This window comes from Haemorhous mexicanus, chromosome 13 (assembly GCF_027477595.1).
Source record: "Haemorhous mexicanus isolate bHaeMex1 chromosome 13, bHaeMex1.pri, whole genome shotgun sequence".
NCBI classification, from domain to species: Eukaryota; Metazoa; Chordata; class Aves; order Passeriformes; family Fringillidae; genus Haemorhous; species Haemorhous mexicanus.
The window spans coordinates 4,207,597-4,234,115 of NC_082353.1; the positions used below are offsets into that span (position 1 = coordinate 4,207,597).

General features: G+C 54.9%; 2 protein-coding genes across 2 annotated transcripts; one reads left to right on the forward strand and one right to left on the reverse strand.

Annotated features, from left to right (window-relative positions):
- The first annotated feature begins 1,160 nt into the window (after positions 1–1,160).
- On the forward strand, positions 1,161–15,582 carry LOXL1 (lysyl oxidase like 1). The gene is made up of 7 exons (XM_059857990.1): positions 1,161–2,142; positions 8,211–8,319; positions 9,349–9,486; positions 10,377–10,533; positions 11,153–11,248; positions 13,481–13,596; positions 15,456–15,582. Exons 1-7 carry the CDS (start codon positions 1,161–1,163, stop codon positions 15,460–15,462), a joined length of 1,605 nt encoding a protein of 534 aa, XP_059713973.1. The 3' UTR covers positions 15,463–15,582.
- Positions 15,583–16,539: 957 nt separating this feature from the next.
- LOC132333174 (zona pellucida sperm-binding protein 3-like) lies at positions 16,540–25,837 on the reverse strand. The gene is made up of 9 exons (XM_059857988.1): positions 24,250–25,837; positions 22,652–22,770; positions 21,514–21,617; positions 19,037–19,214; positions 17,690–17,810; positions 17,506–17,597; positions 17,168–17,292; positions 16,907–16,990; positions 16,540–16,818 (listed from the first exon to the last, which is right to left on the reverse strand). Exons 1-9 carry the CDS (start codon positions 24,655–24,657, stop codon positions 16,709–16,711), a joined length of 1,341 nt encoding a protein of 446 aa, XP_059713971.1. The 5' UTR covers positions 24,658–25,837; the 3' UTR covers positions 16,540–16,708.
- Between the last annotated feature and the right edge of the window lie 682 nt (positions 25,838–26,519).

Genomic DNA, 26,519 nt, shown 5'->3' on the forward strand with positions numbered 1-26,519 from the left:
GCTTTTCCCGGGAAAATGGGGAAGCGGTAGGAACTGGGAGGGAAAAGGGATCCCCGAAGGGTTAAAAAAGCGGGGAAAAGGGAAATTCCACTTTTTTTTTTTTTTTTTTTTTTTTTTTTTTTTTTTTTTTTTTTTTTTTTTTATCCCGACTGGATGCAATTCCCGCCTTCTCCCGGAGGGCAGGACCCGCTCTGGAGGCGCTTCCCGGGACCGAATCCCGAGGAATTCCAGGCAAAATTCGCTCCGGGAGTGATCTTGGGGTTTAAAAAGTGGGGAAAAGTGAAAATTCCGAGTTTTTTCCCCGCTCGGATGCACTTCCGGAGAGCGGGAACCGCTCTGGGAGCGGAATTCCAGCAGAATTCCTCTTGGAGGAGGAGGAGGCAGAGGGAGAGGGAGGAAGGCTCGGAAAAGGGGGAGAAGGAAAAAGAGGAGGAAAAGGGAGAGGAGGAGGAAGAAGAGGAGGAAAAGGAGGGAGGAAGGCTTGGAAAAGGAGGAGAAGGAGGGGGAGAAGGGAAAAGAGGAGGAGGAGGAGGAGGAGCAGGGAGGAAGGCTCGGAGACGGAGGAAGAGGAGCAGAAGGAGGGAGAGGGGGAGGAGGAAAAAGGGGGAGGAGGAGGCGGGGTCGGGGGAGGGAGGAAGGCTTGGGGAAAAGGGGGAGAGGAGCAGAAGGAGGGACGGGGGAGGAGGAGGAGAGAGGGAAGGAGGAGGAGGGAGGAAGGCTTGGAAAAGGAGGAGGAGGAAAAGGAGGAGGAAAAAGAGGAGGAGGAGGAAAAGGAGGAGGGAGAGGAGGAGGAGGGAGGAAGGCTTGGAAAAGGAGGAGGAGGAGGCGAGGAGAAGGAAGAAAAGGAGGAGGAAAAAGAGGAGGAGGAGGAAAAGGAGGAGGAGGGAGAGGAGGAGGAGGAGGGAGGAAGACTTGGGAAAGGGGGAGAAGGAAAAAGAGGAGAAAGAGGAGGAGGAGAAAAAAGAGGCGGAGGAAGAGGAGGAGGGAGGAAGGCTTGGAAAAGGAGGAGAAGGGAAAAGAGGAGGGAGAGGAGGAAAAAGAGGAGGAGGAGGAGGAGGCGGAGGCGCTGCCGGCCCCGCGCTCCCGGCGCGCTCCGAGCGGGACGGGCCCGAGCGGCGCTGCCCCGGCCGGGGGTGCCAGCACCAGCGGTGCCACCAGCGATGGCGGCGGGGCTGTGGCGGCTCGGGGCGCTCTGGGCCGCGCTGCTGCTGCTGGCGACGGCTCAGGAGCCCTGGCGGCAGCTGATCCAGTGGGAGAACAACGGACGGCTCTACAGCCTGCTCAACAGCGGCGCCGAGTTCGTGCCCGCCGGGCAGGAGCGGCCCGCGGGCAGCCGCCTGTGGCTGGCGGGCACCGCGGGGACAGCGGGGACAGCGGGGACAGCGGGCAGCGTCCGCCGCCAGGCCCCCGCCTCGGGGACAGTGCGGGGACAAGCGCGACATCCCTTCGGGTTCGGCCAGGTGCCGCCCAACTGGCGGGACGGCCCGCTGGGCGACGGCGCGGGGGGACAGCGGCGACAAGCAGCGCGCGGGCGGCAGGCCGGGGCCACAGCCTCGGGGGTGGCCGTGTCGTCGTTCGCCTTCGCCTCGGCGGGACAGCCGCCCTTTGTCGCCGCGGGGGTGGCGGGACAGCCGCCCTTTGTCGCCGCGGGGGTGGCGGCGCACGGGGAGCCCCCCGAGAGTTTCCCCGCGTCGCGGAGCGCGGTGGCGACGGGAATGGGGACAGGGATGGGGACAGGGATGGGGACAGGAGTAGGGACGCCGATGGGGACAGGGATGGGGACAGCCATGAGGACAGGGACCGGGGCGGCGTTCCCGCTCCAGCCCCGCGCGCTTCCCGAGGATTTCGGGGAGGATGCCCAGCCCTACGGAGCGGCGGGAGTGCCGCTGGATCGCCGCTACTCCCACAGCCTGTACCACGACGCCGATCCCGAGGCGCAAGCCGGGATGGGATCCATGGAAAACCTGGGATTTGGGGCGCAGTTCCCGCCACCGCACGAGGCGCAGCCGCCGTTCCGGGCGCCCGAATCCTTTGGGGTGGCTCATCCCGAGCCCTTCGTTCCCGAAATTCCTCAGGCCGTGCCCGACAGCCAAGCCCGGCTCAGCGTGGGCAGCGTCTACAGGCCCAGCTTTGGGGCCAGGGGTGAGTTTGGGATTTCCTCGGGACGGGCGGAATTCCCGGGATTCGCCACAGGGGTTTGGGAATGATGGGAACGGGCAGGGGAGGAGCAGCTGGGATTGGGATGGGGCTGGGCCGTATCCAAGGTCATCCCATAATTTTGGGATGGGACTGGGCCATGTCCCAGGGCATTCCTGGGATCTGTCCCAGGTAACTCCGTGCTGGATCCCATTTTTCCATGGGATATTTGGGATGGGCCAGAGATGGATCCCATTTTTCCATGGGATATTTGGGATGGGCCAGGGCTGGATCCTGGTTATCCATGGGGTGTTTATCCCAGTTATCCATAGGATATTTGGGTTTTCCATGGGAAGAGACAGGGCAGGATCCCATTTTTCCATGGGATATTTGGGATGGGACAGGGCTGGATCCCATTTTTCCATGGGATATTTGGGATGGGACAGAGCTGGATCCCATTTTTCCATGGGATATTTGGGATGGGACAGAGCTGGATCCCATTTTTTCATGGGATATTTGGGATGGTCCAGGGCTGGATCCTATTTTTCCATGGGCTTTTTGGGATGGGACAGAGCTGGATCCCAGTTATCCATGGGATAGTTGGGATGGTCCAGGGCTGGATCCCATTTTTCCATGGGATTTTTGGGATGGTCCAGGGCTGGATCCCGCTTATCCATGGGGTGTTTATCCCAGTTATCCACAGGATATTTGGGTTCTCCATGGGAAGAGACAGGGCAGGATCCCATTTTTCCATGGGATATTTGGGATGGTCCAGGGCTGGATCCCGCTTATCCATGGGGTGTTTATCCCAGTTATCCACAGGATATTTGGGATGGTCCATGGGGATGGGACAGAGCTGGATCCTGTTTATCCCGGCCGGGACAGGCTCCATTCCTGGATTTTTGGGAATGACAGATGGACCAGTGCTCCGGGGTCACTCCGGGGTCGCTCAGGGGTTGCTCCCTCCCCACCCCGATAAAATCCCATGGATTCGGGCTGAGCTTTCCAAGAGTTGTTGAGCCCTCAGAGCAGCTCCCAGCCCATCCCTCGGGAATCCCATCCCAGCCTGACCCCGTGCCCTGCCCAGCCCCATCCCAGTTTTCTGGGAAAAGCCATCCCGGAGGATTTGGAGCGGTGGGAAGGGCCCGGCCCTGCCCTACACAGCCAGGGAGGGAACGCTGTGGGAAAAACTCGGGAATGGGGATTTTTGGGATGGCGGAGCAGCCAGGAATGGGGCACGGGGGGGTGAAGGATGGGAGGGATTCGGGGACACCTTCAGGGAATGCCAGAATTCCCGAGGCTCCGGAGGGACACCCAAGGACAGCTGCCCTGCCGATGACCCGGCAAAGATTCCGGCCAAATTCCCTGAGAAAGATTCTGGCCAAATTCCCCGTTGGCGGCATCCGTGTCCTTCCAGGATCCCGCGAGGTGCCGGTGGCTCCGCCAGGGAATTCGGGACACCCAAATTACCGGAGCTTCCCCCTTTCCCCTGGAGAAATTTCACGGGAATCCGGCCGATCCCCCTCCAATCCAGGTCGCTTGCGGTGTTTTGGGAATGCTGTCACTTCCCTGTCACCTCCCGGCGATCCTAATTGGAGCAAACGATGGCCGGCGCCGGGTCGTTGTTAATTATTAATTAATAATGATTAATTGCGCGGCCAAAGCTCCTCGGGAGCCTCCTAATCCCGGCCAGATCCGCCAGGAATGTTTGGCATTGCCGGCCCCTGGCCGGGGTTAATGAAGGAAGGAATCCGACCCCGCTGGTTCCAGCAGGGAATTCTTGGGGTTTCTGGGGGAATGGGGGCCTGGGGAAATCTGGGAATGGGGGCTGGGAAAATTCCAGGCCCGATGCAGAGGGGCGGGAGCAGCTCCTGGGGTGTGGAAGGGAAGGGGGATCCGGACCCCAAATCCCATTTCCAGGGGGTTTGTGGTCCCTGATCCCGTCTCCAGGGGTTCCTCATCCTGATCCCAAGGCTGATCCCATCTCCAAAACTTCCTGGCCCCAATCCCTGCCCAGATCCCACTTCCTGGGGCTCCTCACCCCAATCCTGATCCCGATCCCATATCCAGGGGCTCCTCACCCCAATCCTGATCCCGATCCCATATCCAGGGGCTCCTCACCCTAATCCTGAGCCTGATCCCATCTCCAGGGGTTCCTCATCCCAATCCTGATCCCGATCCCATCTCCAGGGCTTCCTCATCCCAGTCCTGATCCTGATCCCATCTCCAGGGGTTCCTCATCCTGATCCCAACCTCGATTCCATCCCCAGCGCTTTCCCAACCCTGATCCCAGCCCTGATCCCATCTCCAGTGGGGTTTCTCCCCCTGGTCCCGGGATTGGGTCCCCCAGGATTGGTTTTGGAAGGAAAGAGGGATTTGGGAATTCCATGGGGTGCTGGGAATTTGAGCGCCACCAAGTGGGAGTTTGGTGTGTCCCCCCCCAAATGGGCCAGGAGGTGTCGGAATTCCCAGGAAAGTCTCCCTTTGGTGGGGTCAGATTTTGGATTGGGGTGGTTCCAGGGGCTGGGAATCCCTGGATTCCGTGGAGATGGAGGAGGGAATCTGCTGGGGTGGGGTGGGATTGGGATTGGGATTGATGGGATGGGACTAGGAATGGAACTGGAATTGGGGTTGGGATTGGGAATGGAATTGAGATGAGATGGGATGGGATTGATGGGCTGGGATTGATGGGCTGGGATTGGGATTGTGAAAGGAATTGGAATCGGGATTGGGAATGGGATTGGGAATGGGATTGGGATGGGATTGCCAGGATGGGATTGGGATTGTAAATGGAATTGGGATTGGGATTGAGATTGATGGGATGGGATCGGAATTGGAAATGGGATTAGGATGGGATTGATGGGATTAAGATTGGGAATGGAATTGGAATTGGGAATGGGAATGGGATTGGAATTGGGATGGGATGAGATTAGAATTGGGATTGGGATGGGATTGGGATTGATGGAATGGCATTGGGATCGTGAATGGAATTGGAATTAGGATTGGGAACAAGATTGGATCGATGGGATTGGGAACAGGATTGGGATGGGATTGATGGGATTGGGATTGGGACTGTGAATAGAATTGGAAGTGGAATTGGGAATGGGATTGGGATGGGATGAGATTAGAATTGGGATTGGGATTGGGATGGGATTGGGATGGCATTGGGATTGATGGGATGGCATTGGGATCGTGAATCGAATTGGAATTAGGATTGGGAATGAGATTGGATTGATGGGATTGGGAACAGGGTTAGGATGGGATTGGGGATTGTGAATGAAATCGGGATTGGAATTGGGATTGGGAACGGGATTGGATTGATGAGATTGGGGTTGTGATTGGAATTAGGATTGGGAACGGGATGGGATTGATGGAATTGGGATTGATGGGATGGGAAGCTGGAATCCCCTGGGTCTCTCCGGCTCTCCCCATTTCCATTCCCTCCGTTCCCGGCCTGCCCCACTCCTGCTTTTCCATGGCTCCCAGTGGGATTTTCCCACTGATCCCACACACCTGCACAAACGGGGCCGATGATCCCGATTTTCCCTGGGAACAGATGGAAATCTCCTCTGGCAGCTCCCGGGGCACCTGAGGGGCCGGGCAGGAAAACCAAAAACTTTTTCCCAACAGGATTGTCCCGATCCAGGGCTGATTTTCCCTGGATTTTTGGGAAGCCTCAGCAAAACCCCCCAGAATCTGGGGTGAGACGGGGACAATTCCAGGGGTGGGGATCCCAATATCTCGTGAATTGACCCCAAAAAGGAGGCGTGAGATCCTATAAAAACAACTGGGCCATCCCAGGGCAGAATCCAGAGGGAAAGGGGGAAAATCCAAATCCCATAAAACTCCCCGTTGGTCCCGGAGTCGGATTTCGCTCCGGAGCTTCCAAGAATTCCTTGGAATAAACAACAGCAGGGAGGGGAAAAAAAATTCTGAAGGGATGGAAAACTTTTCCTTGGCCGGCCCGGGGTGGTTTTCCATGGGGTTTTTTTTGTTAGGAATGTTTTTAAGGGATGGGGGAGAAGTTTTTTTCCAAGCTCTCCTGGTTTGTTTTTTTTTTTTTTTGGGGTCCCCCCCGGGAATTACATCAGCGGGAATGGGGCAGGAAATGAGCTCCAAAGGAATGACGTGATCCCTCCCGGGAAGGCAGGCGCAGAAACAAGGAGGCATTGTTCTCCTTTCCAGGGAGAAACATGGAAAATGGGGAAAAAATGAGGGAAAATGGGGAAAATGGGGGGGGAAAAATAGGGAGAAAATGGGGGAAAAAAATTGGGAAAGCTGTTGTAAAATAGGGGGGAAATGGGGGAAAATGGGGGAAATGGGGGAAAAACATGGAAAATGGGGAAATTGGGGGAAAATGGGGGGAAAATGGGGGAAATGGGGGAAAATGGAGGGAAAATGGGGAAAATGGGGGGAAAATGGGGGAAAAAATGGGGGAAAAATGGGGGGGGAAAATGGGGGGAAAATGGGGAAAAAAATTGGGAAAATGGTTGTAAAATAGGGGGGAAACGGGGGAAAATGGGGGGGAAATGGGGAAAATGGGGGGGAAAAATGGGGAAAAATGGGGGAAAAGAGGGAAAAACAGGGGAACTGGGGGAAAAGAGGCAAAAATCCCATGGGATGTCCCTGTCCCCAGGGATGTCACCGTCCCCAGGGATGTCCCCATGATCATTCCCGGATCCTAAACATGTGCAGGCCTCCTGGAGCCATGTCCCCCATCCCAGAGGATGTCCCTGTCCCCAATCCCTGTCCCCAATCCCATTCCAATTTCCCAGCAGGTCTCCCGGACCTGATCCTGGATTTCCCCAATCCCGGATTTCCGCATTCCCGATCCCGTTTCCCAGCAGGTCTCCTGGACTTGATCCCGGATTTCCCCAGTCCCAGATTTCCCCAATCCCAATCCGATTTCCCAGGAGGTCTCCCTGACCTGATCCCAGATTTCCCCAATCCCAGATTTCCCCAATCCTGATCCCATTTCCCAGCAGGTCTCCTGGATCTGATCTTGGATTTCCCCGATCCCGGATTTCCCCAGTCCCGATCCCATTTCCCATCAGGTCTCAGATCCGATCCTGGATTTCCCCAGTCCCGATCCCGTTTCCCAGCAGGTCTCAGATCTGATCCTGGATTTCCCCAATCCTGATCCCGTTTCCCGGCAGGTCTCAGATCCAATCCTGGATTTCCCCAATCCCGATCCCATTTCCCATCAGGTCTCAGATCCGATCCTGGATTTCCCCAGTCCCGATCCCGTTTCCCGGCAGGTCTCAGATCCAATCCTGGATTTCCCCAGTCCCGATCCCGTTTCCCGGCAGGTCTCAGATCCAATCCTGGATTTCCCCAGTCCCGATCCCGTTTCCCATCAGGTCTCAGATCTGATCCCGGATTTCCCCAGTCCCGATCCCGTTTCCCAGCAGGTCTCAGATCTGATCCTGGATTTCCCCAATCCTGATCCCGTTTCCCGGCAGGTCTCAGATCCAATCCTGGATTTCCCCAATCCCGATCCCATTTCCCATCAGGTCTCAGATCCGATCCCGGATTTCCCCAATCCCGATCCCGTTTCCCAGAAGGTCTCAGATCTGATCCTGGATTTCCCCAGTCCCGATCCCGTTTCCCAGCAGGTCTCAGATCCAATCCTGGATTTCCCCAATCCTGATCCCGTTTCCCGGCAGGTCTCAGATCCAATCCTGGGTTTCCCCAATCCCGATCCCGTTTCCCATCAGGTCTCAGATCTGATCCTGGATTTCCCCAGTCCCGATCCCGTTTCCCAGCAGGTCTCAGATCTGATCCTGGATTTCCCCAATCCTGATCCCGTTTCCCGGCAGGTCTCAGATCCAATCCTGGATTTCCCCAATCCCGATCCCATTTCCCATCAGGTCTCAGATCCGATCCCGGATTTCCCCAATCCCGATCCCGTTTCCCAGAAGGTCTCAGATCTGATCCTGGATTTCCCCAGTCCCGATCCCGTTTCCCAGCAGGTCTCAGATCCAATCCTGGATTTCCCCAATCCTGATCCCGTTTCCCGGCAGGTCTCAGATCCAATCCTGGGTTTCCCCAATCCCGATCCCGTTTCCCGGCAGGTCTCCCGGACCTGGTCCCGGACCCCAACTACGTGCAGGCCTCCACCTACGTGCAGAGAGCTCACCTGTACTCGCTGCGCTGCGCCGCCGAGGAGCGCTGCCTGGCCAGGTGGGACACACGGACACCGCGGAGCGGGATACGGGATTTGGGATACGGGATACGGGATAGGGGATAGGGGGGATATGGGATAGAGGATATGGGGGATATGGGATAGGGGATATGGGGGATATGGGATAGGGGATAGGGGATGTGGGATATGGGGGATATGGGATAGGGGGATGTGGGATAGGGGATATGGGGGATATGGGATAGGGGATATGGGGGATATGGGGGATGTGGGATAGGGGATACGGGATAGGGGATACGGGATAGGGGGGATATGGGATAGGGGGGATATTGGATATGGGATATGTGATATGGGATATGAGATAGGGGGGATATGGAATATGGGATAGGGGGGATATGGAATACGGGATAGGGGGGATATGGGATACGGGATGGGGGATACGGGATAGGGGATACGGGATAGGGGGGATATGGGATAGGGGATATGGGGGATACGGGATGTGGGATATGGGATAGGGGATACGGGATAGGGGATATGGGGGATATGGGATCTGGGATATGGGACACAGGAATGGGAGACAGGGGATCCCAGGAATGGGAGAGAGATGGGAAAGGGAGGATTCCTGGGAATGGGAAGGGTCCAGGATGAGGAGAAGTGCCTGGCCAGGTGAGATTCCCGGGAATGGGGGAGAGGGAAGGGAAGGGAAGGGAAGGGAAGGGAAGGGAAGGGAAGGGAAGGGAAGGGAAGGGAAGGGAAGGGAAGGGAAGGGAAGGGAAGGGAAGGGAAGGGAAGGGAAGGGAAGGGAAGGGAAGGGAAGGGAAGGGAAGGGAAGGGAAGGGAAGGGAAGGGAAGGGAAGGGAAGGGAAGGGAAGGGAAGGGAAGGGAAGGGAAGGGAAGGGAAGGGAAGGGAAGGGAAGGGAAGGGAAGGGAAGGGAAGGGAAGGGAAGGGAAGGGAAGGGAAGGGAAGGGAAGGGAAGGGAAGGGAATTCCTCCCGAGGGGCGGGGCCAGCCACAGTGCCACCACCACCGCCCGCAGCAGTGCCACCACTGTCCCCTGTCCCTGTCCCCAGCACGGCGTACGCGGCCGAGGCCACCGACTACGACGTGCGGGTGCTGCTGCGCTTCCCGCAGCGCGTCAAGAACCAGGGCACGGCCGACTTCCTGCCCAGCCAGCCCCGCCATCGCTGGCAGTGGCACAGCTGCCACCAGTGAGTGTCCCCAGATGTCCCCAGCCTCGGCCCAGTCCCTGCTGGCAGCTCAAGGGGCTTTGGTGGCATCTTGGTGGCGTTTCCCCATGTGGTGGCTTTGTTTTGGGGTCTTCCATCACCTCTTTGTCCCCAAAGCCACCATCCATGTTGGTAGCAGTGGCACAGCTGCCACCGGTGAGTGTCCCGAGGTGTCCCCAGCCTGTCCCCTGCCTCTGGGGACAGCTTTGAGTGGCATTTCCCCATTTGGTGACTTTGGGACCTTGGTGGGTGGCGTCACCTTCCTTGGGTTCTTTGTCCCCAAAGCCACTGTTCATGTTGGTGGCAGTGCCACCGCTGCCACCAGTGAGTGTCCCCAGCTGTCCCCACCCCTAGCCCACCCTGGTGACACCTTTAAGGCACTTCAGTGCCATTCCCCACTCGGTGACGTGGCTCTGGGGGTGGTGTCACCTTCCTTGGGCTCTTTGTCCCCAGAGCCACCACGCTCCGGATTTGATGTCCCCTCTGCCCCAGTGATTGTCCCCAAGGCAGGAGCTGCCATCTGCTGTGTCCCAGCGCTGATGTCCCCTCGCCATACACCCCCTAAAGGGTGGGGACATCCCCATCGTGACACCCCCTGAGTGTCACCTGAATGTCCCCAGAGTGTCCCCTCACTGTCCCCTGATTGTCCCCAGATATTCCTCTGGTTGTCCCCTGGCTCTCCCCGTGACTGTCCCCCTGCTATCCCCTGATTGTCCCCTCACTGTCCCCATGATTGTTCCCTTAGTGTCCCCAGCCTGTCCCCATGGTGTCCCCAGCCTGTCCCCTGGTGTCCCCTGGGGTCCCCTGGTGTCCCCTGCCTGTCCCCAGCCTGTCCCCACGGTGTCCCCATGGTGTCCCCACGGTGTCCCCAGGCACTACCACAGCATGGCGGAGTTCAGCCACTACGACCTGCTGGATGTCACCTCGGGCCGCCGGGTGGCCGAGGGACACAAGGCCAGCTTCTGCCTGGAGGACACCACCTGTGACTTCGGCCACCTCAAGCGCTACGCCTGCACCGCCCACACCCAGGTGACACCGCGGGGACCGCGCCATTGGCACTGCTGTCACTTTTGTCCCTTTTGTCTTCCCTTTTTCTCCCCTTTTTGTCCCTTTTTGTCCCCATTGGTGGCGCTACATCTGCCCCACCCGCACCCCGGTGACGCCTGGGGACAGCGCCTGTGGCACTTCTATCACCTTTTGTCCCCTTTGCTCCATTTTTTGTCCCTTTTCCCCCTTTTTGCTTTCTTTTGGCCCCTTTTCCCCCCATTTTCCCCCATTTTTTTCCCTTTTCCCCCCCTTTTTTCCCATTTTTGCCCAATTTCCCCATTTCTCATCCCATTTTCCCTGCACTCTCACAGCCCAGGCTGTTACGACACCAAGAGTTCCCTTTTCCCCCCCATTTCCCCCAATTTTCCCCCCTTTTTAAATTTTTTTCCCATTTTTCCCCATTTTTGCCCAATTTCCCCATTTCTCACCCCTTTTCCCTGCAGCCTCTCATCCCGGGCTGTTCCCACCCCAAGGGTTCCCTTTTCCCCCCCATTTTTTTTACCATTTTTCTCCCTTTTTTTTTCAATTTTTTCCCCCTTTTTTCCCCCTTTTTTCCCATTTTTGCCCAATTTCCCCGTTTCTCACCCCATTTTCCCTGCAGGGGCTCAGCCCAGGCTGTTACGACACCTACAACGCCGACATCGACTGCCAGTGGATCGACATCACCGACGTCCCTCCGGGGAACTACATCCTCAAGGTTGGGGACATTCTGGGGACATTTTGGGGTGAAAAATCCCAATTTCAGCCCAGAGCAGCATTTTCCCACCCCTGGCAGTTTTTTTCCAGGCTGATTTTCCTGATTTTTTTCCCTTTTTCCTCATTTATTTTTGGGGGATTTTTTTCCCCCGGATTTTCCCATTTCCCTCTTGATTTTTTGGGGTTTTTTTTCCCTAATTTTCCCTTTTCATTTTGGGGATTTTTTTTTGTTCATTTTTGTGTTTTTTCCCTGGATTTTCCCATTTCCCTCTTGATTTTTGGGAATTTTTTTTTCCCCTTCTCTTTTTCCCTTTCAGGGCTTTTTCCCTCTTGATTTTTGGGGTTTTTTCCCTGATTTTCCCTTTTCATTTTTGGGATTTTTTTGTTCATTTTGGGGTTTCCCCCCCTGATTTTCCATTTCCCTCCTGATTTTTGGGGAATTTTTTCCCTGGATTTTCCCATTTCCCTCTTGATTTTTGGGAATTTTTTTTTCCCCTTCTCTTTTTCCCTTTCAGGGCTTTTTCCCTCTTGATTTTTGGGGTTTTTTCCCTGATTTTCCCTTTTCATTTTTGGGATTTTTTTGTTCATTTTGGGGTTTCCCCCCCTGATTTTCCATTTCCCTCCTGATTTTTGGGGATTTTTTTCCCTGGATTTTCCCATTTCCCTCTTGATTTTTGGGAATTTTTTTTTTCCCCTTCTCTTTTTCCCTTTCAGGGCTTTTTCCCTCTTGATTTTTGGGGTTTTTTCCCTGATTTTCCCTTTTCATTTTTGGGATTTTTTGTTCATTTTGGGGTTTTTTCCCCTGATTTTCCATTTCCCTCCTGATTTTTGGGGATTTTTTTTCCCTGGATTTTCCCATTTCCCTCTTGATTTTTTGAGGGTTTTTTTTCCTTCTCTTTTTCCTCTTTCAGGGTTTTTCCCCTCTTGATTTTTGGGTTTTTTCCCCTGATTTTCCCTTTTCATTTTTGGGATTTTTTGTTCATTTTGGGGTTTTCCCCCCTGATTTTCCCATTTCCCTCCTGATTTTTGGGGATTTTTTCCCTGGATTTTCCCATTTCCCCCTTATTTTTTGAGGGTTTTTTCCCCTTCTCTTTTTCCCTTTCAGGTTTTTTTCCCTCTTGATTTTTGGTTTTTTTTCCCTGATTTTCCCTTTTCATTTTTGGGATTTTTTGTTCATTTTGGGGTTTTTCCCCCTGATTTTCCATTTCCCTCCTGATTTTTGGGGATTTTTTTCCCTGGATTTTCCCATTTCCCTCTTGATTTTTTGAGGTTTTTTTTTCCTTCTCTTTTTCCTCTTTCAGGTTTTTTTCCCTCTTGATTTTTGGGCTTTTTCCCTGATTTTCCCTTTTCATTTTTGGGATTTTTTGTTCATTTTGGGGTTTTCCCCCCTGATTTTCCATTTCCCTCCTGATTTTTGGGGATTTTTTCCATGATTTTCCCATTTCCCTCTTGATTTTTGAGGGTTTTTTTCCTTCTCTTTTTCCTCTTTCAGGGCTTTTTCCCTCTTGATTTTTGGGTTTTTTTCCCTGATATTCCCTTTACATTTTTGGGATTTTTTGTTCATTTTGGGGTTTTTCCCCCTGATTTTCCATTTCCCTCCTGATTTTTGGAGATTTTTTCCCTCCTGATTTTCCTATTTCCCTCTTGATTTTTGGGAATTTTTTTTTTCCTCTTCTCTTTTTCCTTTCAGGGTTTTTTCCCTCTTGATTTTTGGGTTTTTTTCCCTGATTTTCCCTTTTCATTTTTGGGATTTTTTGTTCATTTTGGCGTTTTTCCCTCCTGATTTTCCCATTTCCCTCTTGATTTTTGGGAATTTTTTTTTTCCCCTTCTCTTTTTCCCTTTCAGGGTTTTTTCCCTCTTGATTTTTGGGTTTTTTTCCCTGATTTTCCCTTTTCATTTTTGGGATTTTTTGTTCATTTTGGGGTTTTTCCCCCTGATTTTCCCATTTCCCTCTTGAATTTTTGGGGATTTTTTCCCTGGATTTTCCCATTTCCCCCTTGATTTTGAGTTTTTCCCCAGATTTTCTCATTTCCCAGTTGATATTTGGGATTTCCCCCAAATCTTTATTTAAATAAATTCCCTTCAGGCTCCCACCCTGACCTCTTCCACCACCCAAGACCTCCTTTTGGTCCCTTTTTTCTCCTTTTTCACTCCTTTTTTCCATTTTTCGATGTTTTCCTGCCCTTTTTGCCCAATTTCCCCTTTTTTCAGCCCGTTTCTCCCCCGTCCCAGGTCCAGGTCAATCCCAAATATTTGGTGCTGGAGTCGGATTTCACCAACAACGTCGTGCGCTGCCACATCCACTACACCGGGCGCTTCGTGTCCGCCTCCAACTGCCGCATCGCCCAGTAGGGAATTCTGAGCCCAAAAAAACCCCCAATCCCCCCAAAAAATCCCTAATCCTAAAAATAAACCATCCTGGAAAAAAAAACCCCGATTCCAAAAAAAAAAAGCCGGTCCCAAAAAATCCCCATCTGAAAAAAAAAAATCCCCAACCCAAAAAAATCCCTAATCCTAAAAATAAACCATCCTAAAAAAGCTCCCATTCCAAAAAAAAAAACCTAATCCCCAAAAACCCCCCCTAATCCTAAAAATAAAGCATCCCAAAAAAAACACGATTCCAAAAAAAGCCGGTCCCAAAAAAACCCCATCTGAAAAAAAATAATAATTGGAAAAAATTGCCAGCCCAAGAAATCCCCATCCCAAAAATAAACCATTCCAAAAAAACCCTAATCCAAAAAATAAACCATCCCCAAAAACATCACAATTCCAAAAACACCCATCCCAAAAAATCCCCATCCAAAAAATAAACCATCCCCAAAAAATCACAATTCCAAAAACACCCATCCCAAAAAATCCCCATCCAAAAAATAAACCATCCCAAAAAACTCCTGTTCCAAAAAAGAACCCCATCCCAAAAAATCCCCAATCCCAAAAAATCCCCATCCCAAAAATCCCCGATCCCAAAAAAAAAAACACCATTCCAAAAATCCCTGATTCCAAAAAACCCTGATCCCAAAAAAACCCTGATTCCAGAAAAAACCCATCCCAAATAAAACCCCATCCCAAAAAATTCACATTTCAAATAAAAAAACCCATCCCATTCCAAAATACCACCATCCCAAAAATCCCTGATTCCAAAAAAACCCTGGTCACAGAAAATCCCCATCCCAAAACCAGCCCTATCCAAAAAAACCCATGATCCCAAAAACCTCCACCCTAAAAACTCCCCTTCTAAATAAAACCCCATCCCAAAAAATCCCCATCCCAAAAAAAAACCAATTCAAAAAAACCCTGAGCTCAAAAAACCCCATTCCAAAAACCCCCAATCCCAAAAACCTGTGATCCCAAAAATCCCAGATTCCAAAAAAAAAAAAAACCCTGATTCAAAAAAAACCTAATCCCAAATAAAACCCCATCCAAAAAAACTCCCATTTCAAAAAAAAAAAAAAAACCACAGCCCAAAAAAACCCATCCCAAAAAAACCCATCCCAAAAAAATACCATCCCAAAAAAATACCATCCCAAAAATCCTCCATCCCAAAAATCCCCAATTCCAAAAAAACCCTGGTCACAGAAAACCCCCATCCCAAATAAAACCCCATCCCAAAAAACTCCCATCCCAAAAAACTCCCATCCCAAAAAATCCTTGATTCCAAAAAAACACCATCCCAAATAAAACACCATCCCAAAAAGCTCCCGTTCCAAGAAAACCCTAATCCCACAAAAGCCCCATCCCAAAAATCCCTGATTCAAAAAAACCCCTGATCACAGAAAATCCCCATCCCAAAAAACCCATCCAAAAAAAAAAAAAATCCCAAAAAAACCCCTGAGCCAAAAAAAAATTCCAAAAACTCCCAATCCCAAAAATCCTTGATCCCAAAAAATCCCCATCCCAAAAAATCCCTGATCCCAAAAACAGCCCCATCCTAAAAAAACCCCATCCCAAAAAAACCCATCCCAAAAAAATCCCCATCCCAAAAGAACCCCAGGTGGGAATTGGGATTTTCCTTCTTTCCTGTGGAATTTTCTAGGATTTGGGGTGGGAATTGGAATTTGTCTTCTTTCTAATGGAATTTTATGGGATTTGGGGTGGGAATTGGGATTTCCCTTCTTTCTCACGGAATTTTCTAGGATTTGCCCATTTGGGGTTGGGTTTTTTTCCCCTTTCCCACGGGATTTTCTGGGATTTTCCCGTTTTCCCACAGATCCTGACGGCAGCCCAACCCCAGGAGCGTCTCCGGTCCCTTTTCCTGGGAATTCCCAAGGTGGCTCCGCGGTGTTTCCAAAGTTCCCAAAGTTCCCCCTTTTCCCAATAAAAAAGCGGGGAAGCTACGAGGACTCTTGGGAATCGTTTTGATCCCAAATTTTCCCGGCATTCCCGGGGGAATCTGATCCCAAAATGCTCCATGAAATCCTCGCGATCCTACACATCCTCAGGAATTTCTGGGAATATCCCCAAGGGGGGGAAGAAACAGGTCTGGGGATTTGGGGAGGGAAATCCCATAAATTTTTTTAGGGAATTTTTTCTGTTTTCCTGCTGGAGAGAGCAGAAGTTGGGATTGGGGAATTTTTGGGTTGGGAATGGGGTTGGAGATGGGAACAGTGGGGTGGAATGGGGACATTGGGAATGGGAACACTGGGATTGGGGACACTGGGATGGGAATGGGGACACTGGGAATGGGGGCATTGGGAATGGGAATGGGGACATTGGGAATGGGGACACTGGGAATGGGGATGGGGACACTGGGAATGGGGGCATTGGGAATGGGGACACTGGGAATGGGGACACTGGGAATGGGGACACTGGGAATGGGGGCATTTGGAATGGGAATGGGGGCACTGGGAATGGGGGCATTGGGAATGGGGACACTGGGAATGGGGACACTGGGAATGGGGATGAGGACACTGGGAGGGAATGAGGACACTGGGAATGGGATTGGGAATGGAGTGGGACACTGGGATGAGAATGGGGACACCAGGACAGGACTGGGGACATTGGGATTGGGGATGGGGACATTGGGAATGGGAATGGGATTGGGGACACTGGGAATGGAGTGGGAACACGGAATGGGGATGGGGGCATTGGGATTGGGGACATTGGGAATGGGGACACTGGGAGGGAATGGGGACATTGGGAATGGGGACACTGGGAGGGAATGGGGACATTGGGAATGGGGATGGGGACATTGGGAATGGGGACACTGTGAGTGGAATGGGGACACTGGGACGTTGTCACCCTCCCCGCCCCACTCCCAGCATTCCCTCCCAGAGTGACCCTCGGACACCGCGGGTCCTTCCGGGATTTATTGGGATTTCCATTGGTCCTTGTGGGATTTCTTGGGAATTCCGTCAGTCCTTGTGGGATTTCTTGGGAATTCCGTCAGTCCTTGTGGGATTTCTTGGGATTCCCATCGGTCATTCCAGGATTTTTTTGGGATTCCCGTCGGTCATTCCGGGTTCACGGGGAATTCCGGCGCCTGAGGCTGATGGCCAGCGCGGCTCCGGCCACGGCCACGCCGGCCACCGCACAGGCCAGCGCTGTCCCCACGGCCAGCGGCGCCACCGCGCCTGTGAAGGGACACCGAGTGACACCGAGGGGAGCCGGGATTGTCACCGGGTGCCACCCAGTGTCACCGGTGTCACCTCAGGGACTCACCCTGGTGGCCCTCAGGGCGCTGGCCATGCTGGGCACTCGAGAGCAGCACGGGACCGATGACAACGTCAGCTTCGGAGGTGGCACCTGGGGACATGGGGACAGTGAGGGACAGTGAGGAGGAATCACCCCACCTCCACAGTCCCCATGTCCCCAGTGTCCCACTGTCCCACTCTCCCATGTCCCTATGTCCCCAATGTCCCCATGTCCCACTGTCCCTGGTACCCCCAGTGTCCCCCCGCTGTCCCCCCGCTGTCCCCTCACCGTCCCCGTCGTGTCTCCGGTAGCGGTGGCCGCTCCAGGGCTCCGCTGCCCTCAGGCCGCGCTGGCCGCAGTTGCCCAGCTCGCAGCAGCTGCAGATGTCCCTTGTCCCCTCCACGGGTGCCCAGCTGCGGCGGGGAGGTGACAATATCAGCCAGTGCCACCGGGGCGGGCAGGTGCCACCAGGGAGGTGCCACTGGGAAGATGCCACCAGGGAGGCGACACTACAGAGGTGACACCGGGGAGGTGCCACCGGGGAGGTGCCACCGGGGAGGTGCCACCAGGGAGGCGACACTACAGAGGTGACACCGGGGAGGTGCCACCGGGGAGGTGCCACTCACGTGTTGCGCGCCTTGCTGAAGGAACAGGCCTTGTTGAGCGCGTCCGGGCTCTGCTCGGCCGGTGTCACCTTCAGGTGACACGTGATGTAGATCTGCGCCAGGGGACACTGCTGGGGACACCGCGGGGCCACCGGGGCGGCGCTGGGGACAGCGGGGTGTCCCCTGGGTGTCACCCGGGCCTTACCAGGCTGCGGGGGTCACCGGCGAAGCGGAAGGCGTCGATCTGGAAGCGCAGCATGTCCTGCCGCGGGCGGGGGGTGACAAAGGCCGAGCTGGTGGCATCGGAGCGCCCGTCCACCAGGCAGCTGTGGGGACAGCGGGGTCACACCACGGGGACAGGGTCACACCATAGGCACAGGGTCACAGCCACGGGGACATAGACATGGGGACAGCGGGGTCACAGCCATGGGGACAGCGGGGTCACACAGCCACAAGGACAACAAGGTGACAGCCCCGGGGACAGAAGGGTCACAGCTCTGGCTGGCATCGCAGCGTCCCCAAGCGTCCCCAGACTGGCTGAGGAAGTGACAAGGGCTCAGCACCTCCTGGGTGTCCCCAGATGCCAAAATGTCCTCAAATGTCCCCCAAATGATCCCCAAACTTCCCCAAATGTCCCCAAACTCACCCATGGAAGTCAATGACGGAGCAATGGGGCAGGATGAGGTGTCACCACCCCTGACCATGTCCCTCACCCCAAATTGTCCCCAAATGTCCCCAGAATGTCCCCAGATCTCTCATTGAAGTCAATGACGGTGCAGTGAGGTGTCACCACCCCCTGAGTGTCCCCCAGACCCCAAATTGTCCCCAAACACCCCAAAATGTCCCCAGACCCACCCACTGAAGTCAATGATGGCACCTGAGTGTCCTCCAGACCCCAAAGCGGCCCCAAACATCCCCAAATGTCCCCAAACCATCCCCAAATGTCCCCAAACCATCCCCAGCTGTCCCCAAACCATCCCCAGCTGTCCCCAGATGTCCCTGGCGCACCCATTGAAGTTGATGATAGTCCAGTGAGGTGTCACCACACCCTGGGTGGCCCCCAGACCCAACTGTCCCCAAACGCCCCCCAATGTCCCCAGACCCACCCATTGAATTCAATGATGGCACCTGAGCGTCCCTCAGACCCCAAAGCGGCCCCAATCATCCCCAAATGTCCCCAAACCATCCCCAGCTGTCCCCAAACGTCCGCAGCGCACCCATTGAAGTCAATTATGGCGTAGTGGGACAAAGAGAGCTCACCAGCCCCTGAGTGTCCCCCAGGCCCCAAATTGTCCCCAAATGCCCCCAAATGTCCCCAGACCCACCCATTGAATTCAATGATGGCACCTGAGCATCCCCCAGACCCCAAAGCGGCCCCAAACATCCCCAAATATCCCCAAACATCCCCAAATGTCCCCAGATGTCCCCGGTGCACCAGTTGAAGTCGATGATGGCATAGTGGGACAAAGAGAGCTCACCAGCCCCTGAGTGTCCCCCAGGCCCCAAACTGTCCCCAAATGTCCCCAGCTGTCCCCGGCTGTCCCCGGCGCACCCGTTGAAGTCGATGATGGCGTAGTGGGGCTCGTTGCCCGCGCCGGGGCCCAGCGAGGCCACGCAGGAGTCGACGAAGAGCCGCAGTGGGACGTGGCTGTGGGCGCCCACCTCGGCCTGGATGTTCAGCACGTCCCCCAGGCGGAAGGCCGAGAGATCCCGCTCCGAGCTCCAGTCCTCTGGAAAACCCCACGGGGTCAACCCCACAGCCATCCCAGAAGGGGAAAGGGATGGGAAAGGGGGAATCCTAAAAAATCCCACTCGGAGCTCCGGTCCAATGGAAAGCCCCACAGGATCAACCCCAAACTGATCCCAAAAGGGGAAAAGGGGTGGGAAAGGGAGAAATGGAGGAATCCTGAGAAATCCCGCTCAGAGTTCCAGTCCTCGGGAAAACTCCACAGGAAAGGGGATGGGAAATGGGGAATGCCAAGAAATCCCGCTCAGAGTTCTAGTCCTCGGGAAAACTCCACAGGAAAGGGGATGGGAAATGGGGAATCCCAAAAAATCCCACTCGGAGCTCCAGTCCTCTGGAAAACCCCACGGGGTCAACCCTGAACTGATCCCTAAAGGGGAAAAGGGGTGGGAAAGGAGGAATCCCGAGAAATCCCACTCTGAGCTCCAATCCTCTGGAAAACCCCACGGGAAAGGGGATGGGAAATGGGGAACGCCAAGAAATCCCGCTCAGAGTTCCAGTCCTCTGGAAAACCCCACGGGGTCAACCCCAAACTGATCCCAAAAGGGGAAATGGGGTGGGAAAGGAGGAACTCCAAGAAATCCCTCTCTGAGCTCCAGTCCTCTGGAAAACTCCATGGGAAAGGGGATGGGAAATGGGGAATGCCAAGAAATCCCGCTCAGAGTTCCAGTCCTCGGGAAAACTCCACAGGAAAGGGGATGGGAAAGGGGGAATCCCAAAAAAATCCCACTCGGAGCTCCAGTCCTCTGGAAAACCCCACGGGGTCAACCCTGAACTGATCCCTAAAGGGGAAAAGGGGTGGGAAAGGAGGAATCCCGAGAAATCCCACTCTGAGCTCCAATCCTCTGGAAAACCCCACGGGAAAGGGGATGGGAAATGGGGAACGCCAAGAAATCCCGCTCAGAGTTCCAGTCCTCTGGAAAACCCCACGGGGTCAACCCCAAACTGATCCCAAAAGGGGAAATGGGGTGGGAAAGGAGGAACTCCAAGAAATCCCTCTCTGAGCTCCAGTCCTCTGGAAAACTCCATGGGAAAGGGGATGGGAAATGGGGAATGCCAAGAAATCCCGCTCAGAGTTCCAGTCCTCGGGAAAACTCCACAGGAAAGGGGATGGGAAAGGGGGAATCCCAAAAAAATCCCACTCGGAGCTCCAGTCCTCTGGAAAACCCCACGGGGTCAACCCTGAACTGATCCCTAAAGGGGAAAAGGGGTGGGAAAGGAGGAATCCCGAGAAATCCCACTCTGAGCTCCAATCCTCTGGAAAACCCCACGGGAAAGGGGATGGGAAATGGGGAACGCCAAGAAATCCCGCTCAGAGTTCCAGTCCTCTGGAAAACCCCACGGGGTCAACCCCAAACTGATCCCAAAAGGGGAAATGGGGTGGGAAAGGAGGAACTCCAAGAAATCCCTCTCTGAGCTCCAGTCCTCTGGAAAACTCCATGGGAAAGGGGATGGGAAATGGGGAATGCCAAGAAATCCCGCTCAGAGTTCCAGTCCTCGGGAAAACTCCACAGGAAAGGGGATGGGAAAGGGGGAATCCCAAAAAAATCCCACTCGGAGCTCCAGTCCTCTGGAAAACCCCACGGGGTCAACCCTGAACTGATCCCTAAAGGGGAAAAGGGATGGGAAAGGAGGAATCCCGAGAAATCCCACTCTGAGCTCCAATCCTCTGGAAAACCCCACGGGAAAGGGGATGGGAAATGGGGAATGCCAAGAAATCCCGCTCCGAGTTCCAGTCCTCTGGAAAACCCCACGGGGTCAACCCCAAACTGATCCCAAAAGGGGAAATGGGGTGGGAAAGGAGGAACTCCAAGAAATCCCTCTCCGAGCTCCAGTCCTCTGGAAAACCCCAAGGGAAAGGGGATGGGAAAGGGGAAACCCCCAGAAATCCTGCTGGGAGCCCAATCCTCTGGAAAACCCAACGGGATCAACCCCAAAGCGATCCCAAAAGGGGAAAGGGATGGGAAAGGGGGAACCCTGAGAAATCCCACTCTGAGCTCCAGTCCTCTGGAAAATCCAGCAGGATCAACCCCAAACTGATCCCAAAAGGGGTGGGAAACTGGGAATCCCAAAATAATCCCACTTGGAGCTCCAATCCTCTGGAAAACCCCACGGGATCAACCCCAAAGTGACCCCAAAAGGGGAAAAGGGGTGGGAAAGGGGGAAAAGGGATGGGAATGGGATGGGAAAAGGGATAGGAAAGGGGGAAAAGGTGGGATGAGAAAAGGGATGGGGGGAAAAGGGATGGGAAAGGGGGAAAGGGTGGGAAAATCCCGATCCCGCACCGTTCATGAGGCGCAGGGAGAAGAGGAGCTTCTCCTGGGAGGCCAGGGCCGAGTTGAAGGGAGACCAGGTGGGACGGATGGAGCCGCTGGAGACGTTATCCCGCCTGGAAAAGGGAACGGGGTTGGGAATGGGATTGGGAATGGGACACTGGGATGGGAATGGGACACTGGGAATGGGGACACTGGGATGGAATGGGGCCATTGGGAATGAGGACACTGGAGACGTTATCCCACCTGGAAAAGGGAATGGGGTTGGGAACGGGACACTGGGAATGGGGACACTGGGATGGAATGGGGCCATTGGGAATGGGGACGCTGGGAATGGGGACACTGGAGAGGGTATCCCACCTGGAAAAGGGAACAGGATTCGGAATGGGGTCGGGAACAAGACACTGGGACGGGAATGGGACACTGGGAATGGGGACACTGGGATGGAATGGGGACACTGGAGACTCTATCCTGACTGGAAAAGGGAACGGGATTGGGAATGGGATCGGGAATGGGACACTGGGAATGTGACACTGGAGATGTTATCCCACCTGGAAAAGGGAATGGGGTTGGGAACGGGACACTGGGAATGGGGACAATGAGATGGAATCGGGCCGTTAGGAATGGGGACGCTGGGGAGGGTATCCCACCTGGAAAAGGGAACAGGATTCGGAATGGGGTCGGGAACAAGACACGGGGACGGGAATGGGACACTGGGAATGGGGACACTGGGATGGAATGGGGCCGTTGGGAATGGGGACACTGGAGACGTTATCCCACCTGGAAAAGGGAACGGGGTTGGGAATGGGATTGGGAATGGGGACACTGGGAATGGGGACACTGGAAATCCTGGGAATCCGGGATGGGGTCTGGGAATGCCAGGAACACTGGATGGGATCCAGGATGGGAATGGGATTCCTGGGAATGCCGGCATGGGATCCAGGATGGGAATGAGATTCCCAGGCATGCTGGGAATGTGGAATGGGGTCTGGGATGGAATCCTGGGAAGGGAATGGGATTCCTGGGAATGCCAGGAAGGGATCCTGGGAAGGGAATGGGATTCCTGGGAATGCTGGGAACACAGGATGGGATCCCAGGAGGGGAATGGAATTCCTGGGAATGCCGGGGTGGGAATGGGATCCGGGAGAACCTGGGATAGTGGCACTCAATGGGAATGACGGCCGGGTCGCTGCGCACGATGGCCGGGTTGCTGCCGGGGCTGGGATCGTAGCTCAGGAGCGTCCGGTAAATCAGGGAATCCGGAGTGACCTGGGAATGACAGCCGGGAATTCCGGGGGAAAAGGGCTCCTCAATCCCGAGTGAGCGGGAGGTGGAGGAAATCAGGGAATCTAGGGTGGTCTGGGAATGAAAACTGGGAATTCTGTGGGAGAAGGGGTTCCTCGGTGCCGAGTGGGTGGGAATTGGAAGAAATGAGGGAATCCGGGGTGTTCTGGGAATAAAAATGGGGAATTCCGTGGGAGAGGTCAACCCTCATCCCGGCATCACCACTGGGCTGACTGGGAGTGGTGGGAGAATCCATGGAAAAGGGGGAAAATGGACGGAAAATCGCATTTTCAGGGAGTTAAATCAAACCCGAGGGAAAAGGGGCTTTTCCCAGGGGAATGGGAAAAGCTGAGGGAAACCCGCTCCAATTTTCCAGGAAATCGCGGCTCCTCCTTCCCCGGGAATGATCCCGGATCCAGCCCCTGGATCGCCTTAAAACCGGGAACAGGCGCGGCCCCTGGAGCCGCTCCCGGTTGGAATTCCGGGATCCGGACAGGAACTCACCGGGAGCTCCCTCAAAACCTGGGATTTGCACCGACCCGGGAGCCGCTCCCGTTAGGAATCCCGGTGGGAATCCCGGGATAGGAACGGGACTCACCTGGATCTCCCCCGACACCCCGGGATCTCCTGGAGCCTCTCCCGGGCGGAATCCCAGGATCGGGGCGGGATCCCGGGATCGGGACAAGGACTCGGGAATCCGCACGATCCGGGGAGCCGCTCCCGGTGGGAATCCCGGGACAGGAACGGGACTCACCTGGGTCTTCCTCGAAGCCTGGGATTGGCACGCACCCGGTGGGAATCCTGGTGGGAATCCCGAGATCGGGGCGGGGCAAGGACTCACCTGGATCTCCCTTAAAACTTGGGATTTGCACCGATCCGGGAATTCCGGGGTCCCGACAGGACTCACCTGGATCTCCCCGGACACCGCGGGAGCCGCTCCAGGTGGGGATCCCGGGATTAGGAACACGGGCTCACCTGGATCTCCCTTAGATCCGAGATTTGCACGAGCCCGGGAGTCGCTCCAGGTGGGAATTGCGGGATGGGGGCGAGATGGGGCTGGGAATGCCGGGATCGGGACGGGACTCACCTGCACCTCCCCCAAAACCGGGGATTTTCACCGATCCGGGAGCCGCTCCAGGTGGGAATGCCGGGATCGGGACGGGACTCACCTGGATCTCCCTTAAATCTGGGATCCGGACAACCCCGAGAGCCTCTCCCGGCGGGAATTCCGGGATAGGAGCGGAACCCCGGGATGGGAACGGGACTCAGCTGGATCTCCCTCAAAACGTGGGATGTGCACGGACCCGGGAGCCGTTCCCGGTGGGAATCCCGTGGGAATGCCGGGATAGGAGCGGAATCCCGGGATGGGAACGGGACTCCCCTGGATCTCCCTCAAAACCAGGGATGTGCACGGACCCGGGAGCCGCTCCCGGTGGGAATGCCGGGATGAGAGGCGGGGCTCACCTGGACGGTGCTGCCGCACTCGTGCAGCCCGGCGCTGAAGGTGACGGTTTTTCGGGACGGATCCAGGCGGGAATGCTTGCAGGCGGCGGGGCCCAGGCTGAGCTCGGCGGCGCTGACCAAGCGGCCGGTGCCGAACAGGTCCCGGTGCACCGTCACCACCAGCTGCGCCTCCTGGCACTGCACTTCCACCGGGAGCTGCGCCCGGGAATGCGGCGGCTCGTCCCGCCAGCCCCGGGGGCCGGGATCGCTCCATGCCGGATCCCAGGGAGGCGCCGCGGCCGCGGGGCAGAGCAGCGCCGGCAGCAGGAAAAGGATTTGGGAGCGCATCCCGGGAATTCCCTGCGGTTCCCAGCGCCTCAGCCTGGGTTTATATCCCGCTGGGAACGAGCCCGGCTCATCCCCCCCCATCCCCACTCCCACCCCCTCTTTGGAATTCCAAGGGCGCCCCTGAGCGCGCCCCCGTCATTTCCGGGGTGCCAGGGGTCGGGATGAGCGGTCCCGGCGGATTTTTGGGAATTGTTTGTGCCGGCAGGAGCCGCTGAGCCGAGAGCAGAGGGAATTGTTTGGGCTCCGCGCTGATAAGGAGCGAGCCGAGGCTCCGCTTTTCCCGGGATCCCGAATTCCAGGGATAACCCCGGAACTCCCGGAGCGCTGCTCTCCCCTCGGATGGGGAATTGGGGGTGGGGGGAATTATCCCCAAAAAACCGAAGGAATTTTCCTTCCGATCTTGCTCCCAGGCTTGGAATTTTGGGGTGGCCGGTGATCCAAACTCCTCTGGATGCGCAAATCCCGGGGTTGGAATTTTGGGATACAACCTGGAATTCTCCTCCCCCATTCCCAAAAATCCTCATCCAAGGCTCCGCTTTTCCCGGGATCCCGAATTCCAGGGATAACCCCGGGAACTCCCGGAGCGCTGCTCTCCCCTCGGACGACGATTTTTGGGAAGGGGGGGGAGGGGAAGAACGTCCTATCCCGAAATAAAAATGGGATTTGGGGGGGGGGGGGGGGGGGTCGCTGTCATCCCCGAATTCCAGCCAAAATTCCTTCGGGTTTTTGGGACGGAACGAAGGGAAAACAACGCTCCGGGCTGATCCCTGGAATTCGGGATCCCGGGGAAAGCGGAGCCTTGGATGAGGATTTTTGGGAAGAGGGGGAGGGGAAGCTCTATCCCCAAAAAAAAGGAGGAATTTTGGCTCCGACCTCGCTCCCAGGATTGGAATTTTGGGGTGTCCGGTGATCCAAACCCCTCTGGATGCAAAAATCCCGGGGTTTTTTTTGGGACACAGCCTGGAATTCTCCCCACCCCCATTCCCAAAAATCCTCATCCAAGGCTCTGGGATCCCAAATTCCAGGGAAAATCCCTCATTCTATCCCCCCCAAAAACTGGGAATTTGGGTTTGGATCATCGGGAATCACCGAGACACCAAAAATTCCTTCATTTTCCTCTCTCCATTGGATCCAAGGAAAAGGGCAAAACAGGCAAAACTCATCCCTGGAATAAACCCCATAAATTTTCCAGGCTCATTCCCAATTTTCCTCATTTTTGTGGGTTTGTTTTTTTTCATTCCTTTTGTTATGCCAGTCCTTTTTTTTTTTTTTTTTTTTTTTTTTTTTGGAACTTTTATGGAATTCTCCTTTTTTAAATGGAATTTTAAAATGGATTTTTAAATGGATTTTTTTTAAATGGAATTTTTTAATGGAATTTTAACGGAATTTCTGTCCCTCCTCATCCCTCCCCCCCCCCCCAACCCCTTTCCCAGTTTTCCATCAGCTCCATTTTTCCCAAAATTCCCCTTTTTCCCTGGAAAAATCCCCTCAGATTTGGGATTCCCCCCCGCCCCAAAATCGACCCCAAATGAATTCCTCGTGTTGATCCCAAAAGAATTCCCGGGGTTTTGGAGCTGGAACAGGCTCGGCATTCCCAAAAAAACTTCTGGATCAGCATCAACCCCTCCGCTGCTTCCAGGGGTTTTCCTCTCATCCCAAAATCCCCCAATCCCGGGGGTTTTCAGTTATTTTTTCCTGCTCTGTGTTTAAAATACTTTGGAAGCGGCGCGGAAATTCCCGGAATTCCAGAGGCTGAGCTCCTGCGTCAGGGAGATATCGGGAATTCCGGGAATTTTCCCCGAGGAGGGGGGGGAAATCCTTGGATTCAAGGCTTCTCCTCACCCCAGGAAAATTCTGGGATCCTTTTGGGATTTTGGGGAAAAATCCCTCGGGATGGAGCCAGAGGGAAAAAAAAAATCTGGGAATGAGGGGGGGAGGTCCCA

Coding starts and splice junctions, on each gene's coding strand:
- LOC132333174 (XM_059857988.1), bottom strand. CDS start 24,657: ATGGGGGGGGATGAGCCGGGCTCGTTCCCAGCGGGATATAAACCCAGG. Junction 22,771..24,249: donor AGTGCGGCAGCACCGTCCAG/GTGAGCCCCGCC, acceptor TGTCATTCCCAG/GTCACTCCGGATTCCCTGAT. Junction 17,293..17,505: donor TTCAGCAAGGCGCGCAACAC/GTGAGTGGCACC, acceptor TCCCCGCCGCAG/CTGGGCACCCGTGGAGGGGA.
- LOXL1 (XM_059857990.1), top strand. CDS start 1,161: ATGGCGGCGGGGCTGTGGCGGCTCGGGGCGCTCTGGGCCGCGCTGCTG. Junction 2,143..8,210: donor GCCCAGCTTTGGGGCCAGGG/GTGAGTTTGGGA, acceptor GTTTCCCGGCAG/GTCTCCCGGACCTGGTCCCG. Junction 11,249..13,480: donor CGGGGAACTACATCCTCAAG/GTTGGGGACATT, acceptor CCCCCGTCCCAG/GTCCAGGTCAATCCCAAATA.